Below are 17,290 nucleotides of genomic sequence, written 5' to 3'. Positions count from 1 at the left end.
TTTTCCCAGCAGTGTTTTCTGTGATAAGAGACCCACTCTAGGCCCTCTCTGTTTTCAAAAATGATGTCCCACCTTGGGGGCACACAGTTTGGTCTCTCTTGTTGGTCAGGATTTGCACCTTGAAGGCTTGGTAGAATCCTGTAGCTTCTACATGAAGAAGTGCTTTGAAACATCTCTCCTATCCAGCCATCCACATACCTGTGTCAGTGTGCACTTTCTCCAGGAGTCTTTCACTCATTTATTTTGACATGCCTTAATGTTGTGGTATCCTAGTATCCACCATTTCTAACTACTGTTATTCTCTGAGCACCTCTTTGAATCTCTGTACTCTTCATTCATAGCCTGTTTTTTGCCCTTAGCTCCAAGGTCTCCAGTTCTTCAGACCCCCATGGGTCCACTTCAAGTAGGGGGTAACATTTGAAAACTAGTTTCTTTAGTGATTCCTTATTCTCTGTCCCTCCAGCTGTATTTATGGATCCACATGACAACAGCCTCCTGTGTATTTCTATCCCAGTAAAAACAGTGAATTCACTTTGGTACCCCTTCCTGGCCCCTTTCTTCAAGTTTCCTGTGTAGCATGGAGCTGTGCTCCTTTTAGAAGTTGACTTACCCTCTGTCTAGAAGTCTTGAAGTCCCAGCTGGCTCCACTCACACCCCTTCCATGGGTCCCACCTCTCTGGCTTGAGAAAGGAAAGGGCTTTAAGATCATGAACATTAAGACCATTTACTTGGTTAATATAACTTACCTGAATAAAGGTTGCTCAGCTAGAGCATAGTATGCTTAATTCATTAACTTTATAGTACTACACTTTTTTAAGTTTTCTGGTCTCTTCTGATTAAGGACAATTCAGTTGACTGGTTAAGGACATATTTTTATTTACCAAATCATCTATTAGTCAAAAATTTAAGATGGAGACTTCAGGTGATTTGAGACCAAGTAAACAAGTGAATCTGATCACTTGTTTCCTTTCTTCGAAGTATGAGATGTCATGTAACACTTGATCTAATGCAGAGTGTCCTAGAACTAAGTGAGGATATAGTCTGAGGGTATACCTGAACAGTACAGGGCCAAAGTATTAGTCATGGATGAGTGTGATGTCCATTTTTTTTCATCATGCCACATTCTTCATGGTCAAGTTTCTGCTCCTTGCTGTGGCAGTCCTGGCTTCTATTGTGTGTCTTGACCTTTTATTCTTTCAGTCCCAGATGTGACTAGTGCCAGCTTAGAAAAACATAGATGGGGGGCACAACTCCTCCCGCTTCTGTTTCTGTGTACTTGTCTCTCCCCTAGGGTCCAACAGCTTCACTGTAAGCCTCTTCTCATCGCTGTTCAAAGGAGGAGACTAGGCAAGGCACAATGAACAGGCAAGAACGTGCTATAGTTGCCGGACACTGTGGCTCATGGCTGTAATCCTAACTATTCAGGAGACTGAGATCTGAGGATCAAGGTTCAAAGCCAGCCTGGGCACAAAAGGACCAGAGACTCTTATCTCCAATTAACCTCTAGCAAAGGGAAGTGGGCCTTGGCTCAAGGGTAGGGCGGTAGCCTGGAGCTAAAGAGCTCAGGGACAGCACCCAGGCTGAATTCAAGCTCCATGACCCACCAAAAAAAAAAAGAATAAGTTGTAGTAAACACTGTTTACAAACATAGGCAGATAGCCTCTGGTATAGCTTTTATGCCCATTTAGGTTTTTCTTTGTTTAGATTTGACAGTTATTTCTTCATGATTAGATTTAGTGGGTGCATTCAGGCACAATGTTGGGATAATAATCTTATTTTTAATTTTTTTATTTTTTGCCAGTCCTGGGTCTTGAACTCAGGGCCTGAGCACTGTCCTTGGGCCTTCCTCAAGGTTAGCACTCTATCCCTTGAGTCACAGCACTACTTCCGGCTTTTTCCATGTATGTATACTGTGGAATCAAATCCAGGTCTTCGTGCGTGCTATATAAGCACTCTACCACTAGGCCTAACTCCCAGCCCGGGTGATGATCCCTTGTACCTGAAGACAGGTTTGGTTTTTATTGATATTATAAATCTTGACCTCTTAGTAGGGTCCTCTTGAGTATTTCTGCGTTGTCAAATGTTGCCTTATGGCCACAATTGAGATAGATAGGACAAAAGTCATTTCAGTATCTGGAACTCTCACTAGCAGAAATTAGGAAGAAGGGAATCAGAGCAGAAGGTAGCATGCGATGAAGCTGAAGGTGGGACACACAACACAAATAGACTTCAGACTAGCAGATAAGACTAAGTAAGTCCTAGAAAGACTTCAGTTAATGCCCTCCTCAAGGGTAAGTTCAGAGTGCCCTGTTCATGACACACCAGGGCCCATGCTGCCCAGATGCTGTTTCTCTGCCCTTGGAGACGCATTTTCCAGCTTCCATGCTAGTCTAAAACAGTGAAAGAACAATGTGGAGATCTCTAGAACATTGTAGATAACCATTACCTTTCATAGTATGAAAGTAAAAGGTTAACTTTCCTCCCAAGTAAACTTTCAAGCATTTGGTTTTACTCTGCTTAGAAAGAAAAATTTTTCAAAAGTTCTCTAGGAAGATTTGGCAGTGCAAAACATCTAAATGTGCAAATAAGGATAGCCCAAATAAATGATTTACCAAGAGTGAGCTGCTGCTGTTCTTACTGTCCGTGGGGTTTAGTGTCTAACCCACACGTGTGTGTATGCTCATTCTCTTACTGCCTGTATCTAAAAAAAAAAGCAAATGGTAACTTTGGTGTAGAAAGGCAAATGGAGGAAACAGCCATTCCAAACAAGTAGGCCATGTGTTCCTGCAGCTATGTTGAGTTTTGAGTATCTCTGCTGCCAGGAAAACAGGAAAAATCTGGGCCTGTGGCCAAGACCATCTTTTTCTGATTCAAAAATGCAAAAGGAGCCTGTTGCAGAGAATTAGTGTTCATGGATTGAGGTTACAGTTTTGGAAGATAAAAGACACCCTGTTGATAAGGCTGGTGGGGCTGCATGACTGCATGACTGTGCTAATCCCACCAGGGTGAACATGGTAAAGAATTTCAATATTACTTAACAGTAGTAAATTTTGTAATAGAGAAAAAATAAAGGAGCCTAAACACAAATATACTTTCTGAAAAAGAGCATTGGGTACTGAGCATATTCTCTTGCCCAGTGAATTTTCAACAGTAGGGGTGTTCTCCATCCTTGTTTCTTTATCCAGATCTAACAAAAATTCAGAAAGGCTAGTGCATTGACTTACGGTATTCAGTCAATTGCAAAGGATGCAGTTTTTGTCATTGCAAATATTTCTTTATTTTTATTTTTGAGTTAGCATACATCAGTATTATTGGTGCCCTGTGGAGTGAGCCAAGCTGGCACACAGTAGTGGTACAGAAAAGGGCAGCCTGAGACCCTTGACAGAGTTTTTCTAGTGGAAGTTGAAGATTTGGAAGTTGGTTTCCTTTTGACTGCCCATACTAGAATGCATCTCATTTGAAGGCTGCAGCTGTAGAGACTGTGTGTTGTAGTCCCTAAACTCTCTTCTCTTCTGTGGACCTCTCTTGCCCTTCCCCATGGTTGAATTGTTTCAGGAAAGCTCTTCACTTGCTGTTCTTCATCTTTCTTAATTATGACCTTTAATCTTTTGTGATCCAGGAGAGAGATTATGCTAGAAAATATTTCACCTGAATAAAATTGAAAAAGATTATTAACCACCTAGCTAGTTTATAGGGTACACAGCTTAGCATGTTGATTTTAATTATTCTAAAGCATTCTGGTAAGCTCACATAATGATTATATTTTTATTCACCTCACATGAAAATAGGAAAATAGGGGAGAATGGGGGGGGGGAAGCCTTAGTATCTTCTCAGCTCCAGGCATTTCTAGTATTTAGATTCTCCTGCTAGGTTCATCCTTAGAACAGACGGCCAGGCATTCCATTTTAATCCTTTCTTTCCCTCCTCAGGTACATGGTACAGTGGCCAGGAGCTCGCATTCTTCGGCGTCAAGAACTGGATGCCTTCCTGGCTCAGGCGCTGTCCCCCAAACTCTATGAGCCCGACCAGCTACAAGAGCTCAAGGTAACTTATCAACCTGTTTCATTGTATTGGGAAGTCTTGCTTTGGATCTCGGTGTAACAAAGCTAACTTACATCAGGTAGAATTGCTCAGTGCACTGAACTAATGATACTAATTTGATGTGAGTTGAGAGCCCTCAGGGCAAAGGGGCCATTCCTGTCTAGTTATAAATTTGCCATCCCCGACAATCAATGCCACTTTTCCCTTGTTTACCACTAATGGATGTTTATTCTTGTTTTTCACATCAAGAAGTAAACTTCTCTTTTTTTATTTTAGGAGGGGATTCCAGGCCCTAATAGGGCTTGATCTTAAGTATTTTCTGACATCTAGCCAGGATTCTTTTTCTTATTTCATTTCATTGTTCCTAGCTACAACTTTAGTTTTCTTTTAAAAAATATTCTTTGCCCTTCAAATATTGTAAAATCCCTTTATAAAGAAAGAAAAAAAGCACTTGAAGAACGGTGTTACACTATCATCCCAACACATGTTTGAGTCCGCATTAATCATCATATTCCTTTTAATTTTGCCTTCTAGTGGTTTCTTTTGTTCTTTGTTTTGACAATTTTTATGTTCTGTAAGTTGTCACCCAATTTTTAGTGTATATATCTTTTCAGTATACCTTTATTAGTTGATATATTCACATGATTATAATTGCTTTCTAATGTCTATATTAAATGTTAGTTCAAGACTTTTCAAAGTTAGCTAAATTCATAGATCTGCCTTTTCTTTTTAATGTACAGGGTTTTGTTTTTTCTTTGCCATCAATAACATATTTATTTATTTTATGAAGTTTGATTTGCAATCACTTAATCTCTTTTGACAGATCTTTTTGTCGTTCTTTATGAACGCATCTTTCCATGCAGAGGGATTTTAGACTTGCTTTATAGATTTTTAGTATTTGACAGGTGATGCTCAATAAATTTCTGGTTTTCCCTAAATTACTGTGTTATATTTTGTAATTTGGTGTTGAGTGTCACTCACCTGAGGCTTTTGATGACTTTGAAATAAGCTAAGTACAAAACTCAAATGTAGCAGAATTCCCCTCAAATTGTGTTCTTTAGTTTATAGATCAAGCTTTTCTGTTTGTTAGGCAGAAATTGTTATTGTCTTTAACGCTTTTGTTTTCGGTGTCAGGCAGTATGGCGGGCCCAGTCAGGTCCTCCCGGGTGCCCGTCACCACCGTCCTCGCCGCAGGCTGTGCTTCAGGGGGTGGAAACACTGCCCTAGAGTGTGGTACCACCCTCTACCTCTACTCCTGTTTCTCTTGTGTAGATTATTCCTTCAGTATTGACATCCCAGTTCTGAAAATCAGACCGCCAGGGATCAGGTATGCCCACCAAGCCTTATTCACCATCAAGTTACTTTAACCAAAGTTCATCTTATCTTCCATATCCTTTTCATTTTCGGATCCACACACAGGATATAACTTTTGAAAGAAGCTTTCATTTTGGTTCTTTTGAGGTCCTAGTACTTTCATGGTTTTCTAGTGATTCTTCATCTAAGGCGAGGTGTTTCTAGAGATGTATCAGAAAGACACATTCCATAAACACTTGCCTTCTGTCTCACTCATCGCCGCCCTGGGTCTTCTTGTGTGGAGGTCGATGGTCCCCTTCACAAGCACAGCCCACACCATGAGAGCTTCATGGTCAGGATTAGTGCGTATTTCAAGAGTTGTGAGAAACATAGCATTTTCTGAGGGTAAGGCAGGTTTTGTTTTGTTTTCTTTTTCTTTTTTTTTTTTTAATATTAAAGATCCTCTGAAGTATCACATTGAGAATTGATAGGAATAATCCTTATTTTAGCCTTACCAAAATTCACACACAGAGCTGAGAGTTCCAAAATTCAGTGATAGAAAACTAAATTGCTTTTTCATTTAACCATTAAATATTTTTGACATACTAAAAGCAATATCAGTGCCTTTCTCTAAGATGCCACTTTACTGTTAAAGATACAGGCACCTCTTGACTGTTGCTGCTGCTGTGCTGGGACCCGTACCTGGTTTGTGGATTGCCCAGACCTGACTATCGCTCTTCTCCCCTCACTGACCAGCTAGCTCATGCTTTGCTATCAGGGAGAAAAAGAGGAAGAGAAGACCCACTTCTTACAGTTTGGACTCTTGCTAGCTTTTCTGATGGGAGGTTCAATGGGAAAAGGCATTGCAACCATTAGCTAAAATGAATTTTCAGGAATTTCATTTCACCCATGCTTTCTTTGTCTGCCATGTCCATGAATAATTGAGCGTGTTCTGTGTGATTCCTTAATACCTGTGACGGTGATTGATGATCCTCATTTTTTTTTCCTGTTATATTTTCCAAGCTGTTTTCCTAAGTTACCACCTTGAATGTAATCATTAAGGTAAAATTAGCGCTGAGCTTGGGTTTCAAGGAGGGTGGGTGAAGGACGAGGAGAAGAAACTTTGTACAATTGTGATATGTGTACAGTTTCTTCTCCCTTGCTCTTGACATCCCTATAATTGCTTTAAATTTTTTTAACAGTTTCACATGCCAAGTGCAGAATATAAAAGATGGAAAATGAAGAGCTTTAAAGACAGTATTAGGGGCGTGCAACATGTCTGTGATACCTGTAAGAATTATTTTGCATATAGGTAAATATGACAAATTAAAGTAAGAGTCTGTTGCCCAATAATTAGAAGTTGGACAGTCACTTCACTGAAATTGTTCATGAACTACTTAGGCAGAAAATAAGTATATGTGTACATATATATCTATCTCTATATATGTATGTATATATATATCCTATGAAATCAGAATATTTCTCTACTTAAAGAATTTCAGTTCATGTTGAGTATTTATCCTTTGGCATAAGAGAATAAGGTTAGAATGTAAATATCTGAGACCTTGAGTCCTGAGGTAGTCTTTAAGTGAAGTGCCATTAGAAATACCTGTGTCTAAAGGTTATTGAGAGCTGGCAGTGAGATAATGCATGTATAAAAGCATTTTAATTAAGTTCCCATAAGTGTTACATACTATTATTTCTTGTGTAATTAACATGTAAGGAAAGAAACACACTGTAAGAAAACATATTGGAAGGTTTTAATTTTTTTCTTCTGGTGAGCATGGTGGTTTCATGCCTTGATCTCAGCCACTTAGGAGGCTGAGGTAGAAGATCTAGAGTCAAGGCAAGATTTTGCTACATAGACAAAAATGAAAACAAAAGGAAGAAATCTATATAACGATGGAGATTTGGTTCATGTGTGTAGCTTTTAAATGTTACATTAATGGAGGTTGTCATTACTAAAATTGCTAATTATCTCAAAAGTATAAACATCATTTTTCAAATCCATAAAAATTCAACCCTTAGCTCACACCTTTAATCCTAGCTACTCAGGAGGCTGAAATCTGAGGATCACAGTTGAAAGCCAGCCTGGGCACGAAAGTCCATGAGACTCTTATCTCCAATTAACCACCAGAAAACCGGAAGTAGCACTGTGGCTCAAGTGGTAGGGTGGTAGCCTTGAGCAAAAGAGCCCAGGGACAACACCCAGGCCTAGAGTTCAAGTCCACAGCCATCAAAAAAAAATTGCAACCCTTCAATTAGTGGGACGTTTGCATGCAACATGCAGTATAGTCTTTATTCCTGCAAATGCAGAGATGAGTAGCTCTTAACTGGAGTGGTTCTGTACTGTGCCCATTTGCTGAGCTATTTATCTTAAACTTAGCATGTGGACAGCAGCTAGTCAGTAGGGCTTTGTTTCTGGAATAGGACTAGCAGCAGCTTGTGACCAAGAACTTTGCATGGGCTGCTGCATGTGCATCGGTAGACAAGAGGTATGACTTTGCATAGAAGCAGAGCACCATCAACTTCATCATTTTTCTCCCTAATCCTTGACCCAAGTTCTCTGTTCTCTAGCAATAGGTACAGAGGTTCTGGGCTGGAAGGAGTAGACACTCGCCTGACTAGAAAGGATTCATGGTCACCATCTTGTAAAGGATCAGGAGACCCGTGTCCTGGACTTGATTTACTCACGGGTTGTACCTTTGCTTGGCCACTCATTAATAGCCAGTTTCCTCTTTCTACTGTGAGGATTCTCCTTCCTTTCTGTAGCTCACACATAAGGTTAAACAAATGGGACTAAAGTCTAAATAAACCAGGTGCATTTTTTTTTTCCATTTTGCTTCAGTTGTTCCCTCTTTCTCCACATTGCACATAAATGTGAGAGGGCATCTTAAGTCCATCCACCCAGCTTCACCTGCTTCCCGACACTGATGGGGGAATGTAGGAACCTTAGAATCAGGAGGTGTAGATAAACAACTTTGGTAAACCTCTGAATAGTACTCTTCCAAGTTTTATTGTACTTTTCTAAAATTTTAGAAAGGAGCCAGATGCCAGTGGCTCATACCTGTAATTCTAGCTGTTTAGGAGTCTGAGATTCAAGAATTGCCAGCTCAGACAGGAAAGCCTGTGAGAAGCTCATTTCCAAGTAGCCAGCAAAAACCCAGAAGTAGAGCTGTGTCTTAAATGATAGAGTACCAACTTTTATCAAAACAACTAAGGGCTAGTGCCAGGGCCCAAGCCCTTAGTTCAGGTCCCAGTACTATACATATATGCATACACTCACATGCATGCACACACACTTAGGCAAGGTTGTGAAATAGTATTAGCCAATGATGGGAAATGTTGGTATGAGCAGCAGGAAATAACAAATAATCACAGATTTATTAGGATTTGATACCAGAATGATCTGGTTTGGTCTTTGATGCAAACCTATTTTAGTTGCTGTTGTGGCAAAGAATTGCTTAGACTGATATCCCCCAAAGGCTGCATTTGTGATAGGCCACAGACATGGGGAGACAGGAACCAGAGCAGAATTAAAACTGTCTTGGATAATCCACAAACTGGGTACTTCACACACAGATGATCAAAAATTGACTCTGCTGGTGTTAGGTGTCTTAACTCTGCCGTCACATGCGTAGGAGGTGGGCCCTGGGCACAGCAGACACGAGTTTACAACACTTAGCAAGTGCAAGTTGTGCAAATTCCAGTGTTGTACTCAGCTCAAACACAGTATCTAGTGTTGCATTGTTCCTTTGCAAGCTGTTTCTCTTAAATATTTAGATAATTTGATTGATAAGTGGCTATCTGGGATATCAATATATATAAAACTATAAATTGTTTTCAGAATGAAAACACAGTTATTTTTTAAATGACTGCCTGAAGAGTACATTCCTTTTTGACTGCTCTTTATGTCAGCCACAGCCTGCGTTCAGAGCTGAAGTGGGAAGTGTTTCATGAAGCAATTGTGGAGCTCTGGGCTTCTGAGGATACCCTTTGTGACATTCAGCCTTAATACAGTATGATCCACGCTTTGTAACAATTTATGAATGCAAACTAGAGTATTGCAATATGTTCATAAAACATGCTCTTAAATTTAAATATGTCAAATTACCTCAGTCAGTAAGAGCAGGTCTAGGTGAGGCTCAAGTGGCGATACTTAGTCATGCCTACTTCAAGTTTTGTGCTCTTTTACCTTGTGGGGAATTTGACTGGGACACTTGGGAGAGTTAGATACTGTAGTACTCTTCTGCCATAGAAATTACTCTTTTCAATTTCAAGATTGAGAACCTAGATCCCCGAGGAATTCAGCTGTCAGCCCTCTTCATGAGTGGAGTAGACATGGCATTGTTTGCCAACGACGCATGCGGACAGCCCATTCCCTGGGAACATTGTTGTCCTTGGATGTATTTTGATGGGAAGCTCTTCCAGTCCAAACTCCTCAAAGCCAGCCGGGAAAAGACTCCTCTCATCGACCTCTGTGATGGTCAGGTATGTTGGGAAGTCAGGGTGGCCATCTCTAACTATAATGAAATCTTTTGTCTTCTATATCGTATTTGTCATGAAACCGATGAGAGAAGGCCCAGCCCTGTGTTACCAAATATCACCTCATGGCTCCCACTGAGTCACTTCCGGGAGACCATTGGTTCTCAACACTTGTGGTAGTTAGGTTCTGACTTTGCTTTGGAAACTGAGTTAATGAGCATGGATCATTGTTCCTGAGAAATGCAGTGTTGGTACTTGCAAATTTCTGTTCGCCTATACTCATGTATACTTTATTCTGAATGGGGTTCTATTTATAGATACTCATTTAATTAATATATGTGGATTATTCATATTGAACTCATTGCCAATCCCACTGTAACTTATACCAATGGAAGATTCTCTGAATCACAGGTTTCTGTATGGGTACATTAGGCACATTTGTGTTTGCTGGCTCTGGACGGTGCTTCAGCACAAGGAAACCACCTTTTAACCAAATCACTGAAGCAAAACAAAGCAAACAAAACCATAGAAAACAAACACAAAAACCTCAAGAACCATTAGTGTTGTTGCATATGATCTCAGCTAGGATTGCAAGTGAAAGTATCAGCAAGGAGACATATGTGCAGATAGAGAGCATTTACAATAGTCAATAGATCTTAGTTTGTTAGTGCTCATTCAGCTGTAGTTAGAATGACATTTTACCTGTACTGTTTTTTGTGTGTGTGTGTGAGGGGGAAGATCATGGAGGTTGAACTCAGTCAAGGCCCTGTCTCTGAACTCCAGCTCAAGGCTACAGCCCTGCCCCTGAGCTTGGGCATTGTCCCTGAACTATTCAGCTCAAGGCTACCACCCTACCCTTGAGCCAAGCCTCACTTCCCATTTTCTAGTAGTTAATTGGAGATAAGAGTCTCACAGTCTTTAGTGCCCGAGCTGGCTTTGAACCTCGATCCTCAGATCTCATCCTCCTTAGTAGCTAGAATTACAGGTGTAAGGCACCATGCCCAGCTTTACCTGTACTATTTTTGACTTCTAGGCTGAGCAGGCTGCCAAGGTGGAAAAGATGCGGCAGAGTGTCCTAGAGGGGCTCAACTTCTCTCGGCAGAACCACCCGCTCCCCTTCCCACCACCTCCTGCTCTGCCTTTCTATCCCACATCTGTGTACCCACGGCACTTTGGGCCCATCCCTCCTGCACAGGGCAGGGGTAGGGGCTTTGCAGGTGAGTTGTATGTCAAGACTTACTCAGGTGAGGACAGAAAGTGGTCCTTGTAGTGTAGCCATGGTTTACATTGCTAAGACTTGTTAATTGTGGGCAGCTCACAATAATAATTCTCCAGATTAGAGAGGCATGGGCTGAATTCCACTGTTAATGGTATGAAAGAGAAAGGGAGCTATCAGCTCTGATGCAAGGACTGCATACTGAAGTCTTTCAATACAACTGACCTGCATGTATGTGTGTGTGTGTTATCAGTCTTGGCTTGACCTCAGGGCTTGAGCACTATCCTTGTTATTTCTCAAGGCTAGAGCGCTACCACTTGAGCCATACCACCACCTCCAGCTTTTTCTATGTATATGGTACCAAGGAATTGAACCTGGGTCTTCATGCATGCTAGGCAAGCACTATACCACTACACCAAACTTCCGGCCAACTGTTACTTTTTGTTGTTGTTGGTCATGGGGCTTGAACTTGGCCTGTGCACTGCCCTTGAGCTCTTCAGCTCAAGCCTACTGCCCTATCCCTGGGCTGGGCCTGTGCATTGTCCCTGAGCTCTTCATCTCTAAGCTATTGCCCTACTCTTGAGCCAAGCCCCACTTCCTGTTTTGTATAGGTTAGTTAGAGATAAAAGTCTCAGGTCCTTTTGTGCCTGGGCTGGCTTTGAACCTTGATCCTCAGATCCCAGCCTCCTGAATAGCTAGGATTACAGGTGTGAGCCAACATGCCCAGCAACTGTTTGTTTTTTTCCAGTCCTAGGCTTGAGCTCAGGGTCTGAGCACCATCCTTGGACTTTCTCAAGGCTAGAGCTCTACCACTTGAGCCTCAGCACCCCTTCTGGCTTTTTTCTATGGATGTGGTACCGAGGAATCAAACCTAGTTCTTCATGCATGCTAGACAAGCACTCTACCATTAGGCCAAACTCCCAGCCCCAACTGTTCATATTTTTAAATGTTTTTCTTCCTCTTGAACGAGAAAATAAGTCCACGTGAGTCAAAAAGATCCATTTTCCAGTACTGATGTCACAGGGTACCCAATGGCCTTATTGAACGTCTGCTAAGCGAGGATGGCTAGCAGTACTGACCCTTGAAGATGATAGATACATAGTGATATGATGCCAAGAGGGGCTAGGAGACCCCTCTTCAGCAGCTCAGGAGATGGAGGTTGCTTTCCTTTGTCTGATATCTGTAGAAGGCCCTAAGCCACATTCCTCATGTTTCTCCCCTTTATCTTTCTAACCCAAATCCTATAGGAGTTTGTGGCTTTGGAGGCCCCTATGGGGAAACAGTAGCAACAGGCCCTTACCGTGCCTTCCGGGTGGCAGCAGCATCAGGACACTGCGGAGCCTTTTCAGGCAGTGACAGCAGCAGGACTAGCAAGTCCCAGGGCGGTAATTATACCCACACCCCTTCCACAGCTTCTACCTGTTGGTACCTCTTCTGCTCAAGTAGCACCCTGTCTTCCTTGACTGACCTTGAGAGCCACCTTCTCCACCACAGTGCCCCTGCTCATGGGTTCCTGACTGGCCTTCTGCCTGCAGGTCTCTGCAGTGGCCTGGCTATACCTGTCTCTCTTTTCAGTGTAGGCCACTGAATATTCTCCTAGAACAAAACCCATCCTGTAAAACTATTGGGTCACCTGACCAGCACCTCGTGCTCACAGGCTGAGCTGCAGGCTTACTGAATTACATTGCAGGTCTGACCTAACACATTTGGAGTAATGGCACAGCTTATCTGTAGCCATAGAAAGTCTATCTCCTTCCTTTTGTTTCCTAGCTTCTAGGGCTTTTCTGCCCTAGAGTTGGTCCAAGAAGCCTTCTGTTTCTCCGTGTATTTTAGCTCCAAACATGCCAGGGTGCTGACAGTGGTCTGTGGTAGGGATTCACAAAGAGAGGGGAGGGCACAGGAGCTTCCCAACTTACCTACTGTGCTGCCTGAATCTCCACCTGTGCTGTCCCAAGCATCCACCACTGGCTACGCATACACAAATAACTTCCGTCATGAAAACAAACAAACGGAAGTAACTTGTTAGGTTTTTTTTGTTTTTGTTTGTGTTTGTGTTTGTGGTCAGTCATAGGACCTGAACTCAGGGTTTGGGCACCATCCCTGAGCTGTTTTGCTCAAGACTAGCATTCTACCACTAGAGCTACAGTGCCACTTCCAGTTATCTAATGTTTAATTGGAAATAAGAGTTTCACAGACTTCCATGCCTGAGCAGGCTTTGAACCATGACCCTCAGATCTTGGCCTCCTGAGTAGTCAGGATTGTAGGCATAAGCCACCAGCACCCAGATCAACTTGTTAGTTTCTTATCTTCATTACATGATGAAATAATATTGTTGTGTAAAATAAGATACATTATTAAAGCATTTCTCCTTTTCCCTTGTACTTTTTCGTGTGACTATCAGAAAATGTAAGGCTCATTCTAGGTTTTTGTTGGCCAGTGCTGACATAGCTGCTGCATACCCCACCCACACCAGAACTGGATAGAGCCTATGGGACTCTGTTTCCCTGCCAGAACATAAGATGCTAGGACCTCTGTTTTGTTTTATCTGTTTTGCTGTTGGTTTATTGATTTAAGAATTTTCTTAGATCAGAAAACTTTAGAATATGCAAACTACTATCAGAAATTACTAGATTGGTGAATATAATTTAGATCCTGCTTAAAATAATCCTAATTGAAACAAAACAAGAACTATTGAGCCGAGACTGGTAGTTCATGCCTGCAATCTAGCATTGAGGAGCCAGAAGCAGGAAGTTAAAAAAACACAGGCTTATAATATAGCTTAGTTGTAAAGGGTTTGCCTGATATCAACAAGGTCCTGAGTTTAATTGAGAAAGAGAGAAAAAATGCTACCAAATAACCATAAATATTTATTAGTTTCTGTAATGTTTTACTGATTGTAGAAACCTATACTGAAGTGTTTTGCTTGCTTCTGTTTGCCACTCAAGATACGTTGTAAAGATTTTGTTTTTTCAGTCCTACACTAGTGGCCCACACCTCTAATTCTAGCTGCTCAAGAGGCTGAGACCCAAGAATTGGGGTTCAAAGCCAGCCTGGGCAAGAAAGTCTGTGAGACCCTTATCTGGACTTAACCACCAGAAAACTAGAAGCGGTGCTGTACCTCAAAGTTGTACAGCACTAGCCTTTAGCAAAAAATGTTCAGGAACAGCCCCTAGGCCCTGAGTTCAGGTGACGTGGCTGACCAAAACCCTCAAAAAGGTTTTTTCTCATGGTTTTTGTTTTTGTCTGTGTATGTGCAGGAGTCCAACCTATACCTTCTCAGGGAGGGAAACTAGAAATAGCTGGCACTGTGGTCGGCCACTGGGCTGGGAGCAGGCGGGGCCGTGGAGGCCGGGGGCCCTTTCCACTGCAAGTGGTCTCCGTGGGAGGACCAGCAAGAGGGTAAGCTCCAGACTGGTAAAATGAATCTTTTGTAACAACCTTGGAGTTGCTTCTTTACTTAACAGAAATGTTTTTATATCATTAGATGCAGCTTTCTTTACATTATTAGTTGACCATTATTAAATGCTTAGCTACATGTTAAATTTACCAGTTGTCTTTTAAAAGGTGTTTTCAAGTAATATGTTTCAAATCAAGGACTTTTTGCTGAATACCATTGGCTCTTATCTATGATTCTAGCTACTCAGGAGCCTGCAAGACTTGGAGGATCCCTGTTCAGAGCCAGCACTGGTAGAAAAGTCTGTGAAACATTTATCTCCATCTAACCAAAACTAAATGCTAGACTGCAAGGGTTGGCTTAATTGCTAGAGCGTCAGGTATGAGCAAGAAAGCTTAGTGAGAGTACCAAACCCTAGTTCCAGCACACGCATACACAATGTGGGCTGAGGTGTTAGTGGCTCACGCCTGTAATCCTAGCTACAAAGGAGGCTGCGATCTGAGGATCTCTGTTCACAGTCAGCCCGGGCTGAGAGACTTTATCTCCAGTTAATCACAGAAAATGCTAGAAGTGTTGCTGTGGCTCCCATGGTAGAATAGGGTGCTAGCCTTGAGCAGAAGGAGCATGGGGACAGTGCCCAGTCCCAGAGTTCAAGCCCCAGGGCTTGCTATCTAGTAATTGACTAATTAATTTAAAATGTTTGAAGTAGAAAAATAAAATCAATTCCTTTGACTATATTAATATGACCATAAATAAGTTCAGTGCCTCATATAACAGACTAGCTCCCTTCATATCTATTTGATATTATTTTTTATTTTAAATGTGGTCTTTGAGAGAGTCATGTCTATTTGCTCTTTTTTTTTTCCTTATTGATCTAGACGTCCAAGGGGAGTTATTTCTACCCCAGTGATTAGAACATTTGGAAGAGGTGGAAGGTACTATGGCAGAGGCTATAAAAGCCAGGGAATGATTCAGGTAATGTCCCTACAATATCACAGAGTTACTCTACCATTCTCTATCTGTGTCTTCTTTCTGAACTCTGCTGAAGGGAGGGGATTGTGTTCTGTAACTGTCAGGCCTCTCAACACTGTATACTGGTCCAAGACTCAACAGACTTCAGTCCCTTCAAGCCCTAGTCCCTGCTGTCATTTGGAAGCCATTCCAGATTGTTTGCTAATAATACACAGAGGCCCAGGCTCTTGGACATCCCTCACCCAGGATAGCTGCTGCTTGGTATTTTCCAGAAGTGGCATTTCAACACCACAGATTAGGAATCAATAGGTAATTAATTTTTATCAGATTTTTTTGCCAGTCCTTGAACTCAGGGCCTGAGCACTGTCCTTGGGCTTTCTCAAGGCTAGAGCTCTACCGCTTGAGCCACAGCACTACTTCCAGCTCTTTCTATGTATGTGGTCTAGAGAAATAGAACCTGGGTCTTTTTGCATGCTAGGCAAGGATGCTACCACTAGGCTACACTCCCAGCCTTCTGTCAGATTTATTTCAGTCACAAAACCTTTTTTTGTTGGTTCACACCCACAAATGCACACACATGCAGGATGTGGTGGCTCACACCTGTATTCCTTGCCACTCAGGAGGCTGAGATCTGAGAATTGCAGTTCAAAGCCAGCCTGGACACTAAAGGCTATGAAACTCTTACCTAAAATTAATCACTAGAAAATGGGAAATGGAGCTGAGGCTCAGGGGTAGGGCGGTAGTCTTGAGCTGAAGAGCTCAGGGACAGCGCCAGACCCAGAGTTCAAGCCCTTTGACCCCCACCCCCCGAAAAAATGCATACACAACATTCTAAGCTGTTTTGAGATGAAACCCTCATGTGTTATTACTTTTTCTAGTATTTCATTACACCTCTTTTGTCTTATATTCATGTGCTCTTTCTTCTGGATGAGCCATTTGTAGATTTTTTTTTTTTTGTCTAGTCCTGGGCCTTGATCTCAGGGCCTGAGCACTGTCCTTGGGCATTTCCTCAAGGCTAATGCTCTACCACTTGAGCCCCAGCACCACTTCTGGCTTTTCTATGTATGTGGTACCAAGGAATCGAACCCAGGTCTTCGTGCATGTTAGGTATGCACTCTACCACTAGGCCAAACTCCCAGCCCATTTGCAGACTTTCTTTGTGGAAGTACACACTAAGAAAAAGTTCACACATATAAGTGTGCTTTGCCCACCCTGTAAAATAAGTCATCTGTCTGTATTAAGTCTTTTAGTTCTATCAAAAGACTTAGCAATTTTGCCCACCCTGTACTATAACATCAAATTTTCTGTCCCGAATCTCTCAAGAATCTCAAGCTTTGCCAATTCAATTGCCAGTCCTGGGGCTTGAACTCAGGGCCTGAGTACTGTCCTTGGACTTTCTCAAGGCTAGCGCTCTACTACTTGAGCCACAGCACCACTTCCAGCTTTTTCTATGTATGTGGTACTGAGGAATCAAAACCCAGTATTTGTGCATGTTAGGCCAAACTCAGGGCAAGAATACATTTCTTTTTGGACAGTGTTACCCTCGTCCCTCACTGTCTCCCATTTTCCCTCTTGTACCCACACCACAAGTCGCCTATTAGATGTTTTATCTAAGTTTGGTTTTCTTTTTCTTTTTTTTTTCTTTTTTTTTTTTTTTTTGCCAGTCCTGGTCTTGGGCTCAGGGCTTGAGCACTGTCCTTGGACTTTCTCAAGGCTAGCACTCTACCACTTGAGCCTCAGCACCACTTCCGGCTTTTTGCTATGTATGTGGTACTGAGGACTCGAACCCGGGTCTTCATGCATGCTAGGCAAGCACTCTACCACTAGGCCAAACTCCTGGCCCCAAGTTTGGTTTTCTTAAAATATTATTTTTTAGAATACTTTTCAGC

General features: G+C 42.0%; 1 protein-coding gene across 1 annotated transcript in view; it reads left to right on the top strand.

Moving 5' to 3' along the window:
* The window catches only part of Fam120a (family with sequence similarity 120 member A), a 99,775-nt gene that overhangs the window by 74,379 nt on the left and 8,106 nt on the right, over window positions 1-17,290 (top strand). The window contains exons 12-17 of the mRNA XM_090329900.1: window positions 3,930-4,044; window positions 9,616-9,825; window positions 10,853-11,036; window positions 12,283-12,420; window positions 14,293-14,434; window positions 15,308-15,404. Of these exons, the coding sequence (XP_090186026.1) occupies window positions 3,930-4,044; window positions 9,616-9,825; window positions 10,853-11,036; window positions 12,283-12,420; window positions 14,293-14,434; window positions 15,308-15,404 (886 nt within the window). The remainder of the gene's footprint in view (window positions 1-3,929; window positions 4,045-9,615; window positions 9,826-10,852; window positions 11,037-12,282; window positions 12,421-14,292; window positions 14,435-15,307; window positions 15,405-17,290) is intronic.

This window comes from Megascapheus bottae, chromosome 3 (assembly GCF_031878675.1).
Source record: "Megascapheus bottae isolate mThoBot1 chromosome 3, mThoBot2.hap1, whole genome shotgun sequence".
Lineage (NCBI taxonomy): Eukaryota > Metazoa > Chordata > Mammalia > Rodentia > Geomyidae > Megascapheus > Megascapheus bottae.
Note: the sequence above shows the minus strand (reverse complement) of the source record. Positions and strands in the feature narration are given on the sequence as shown.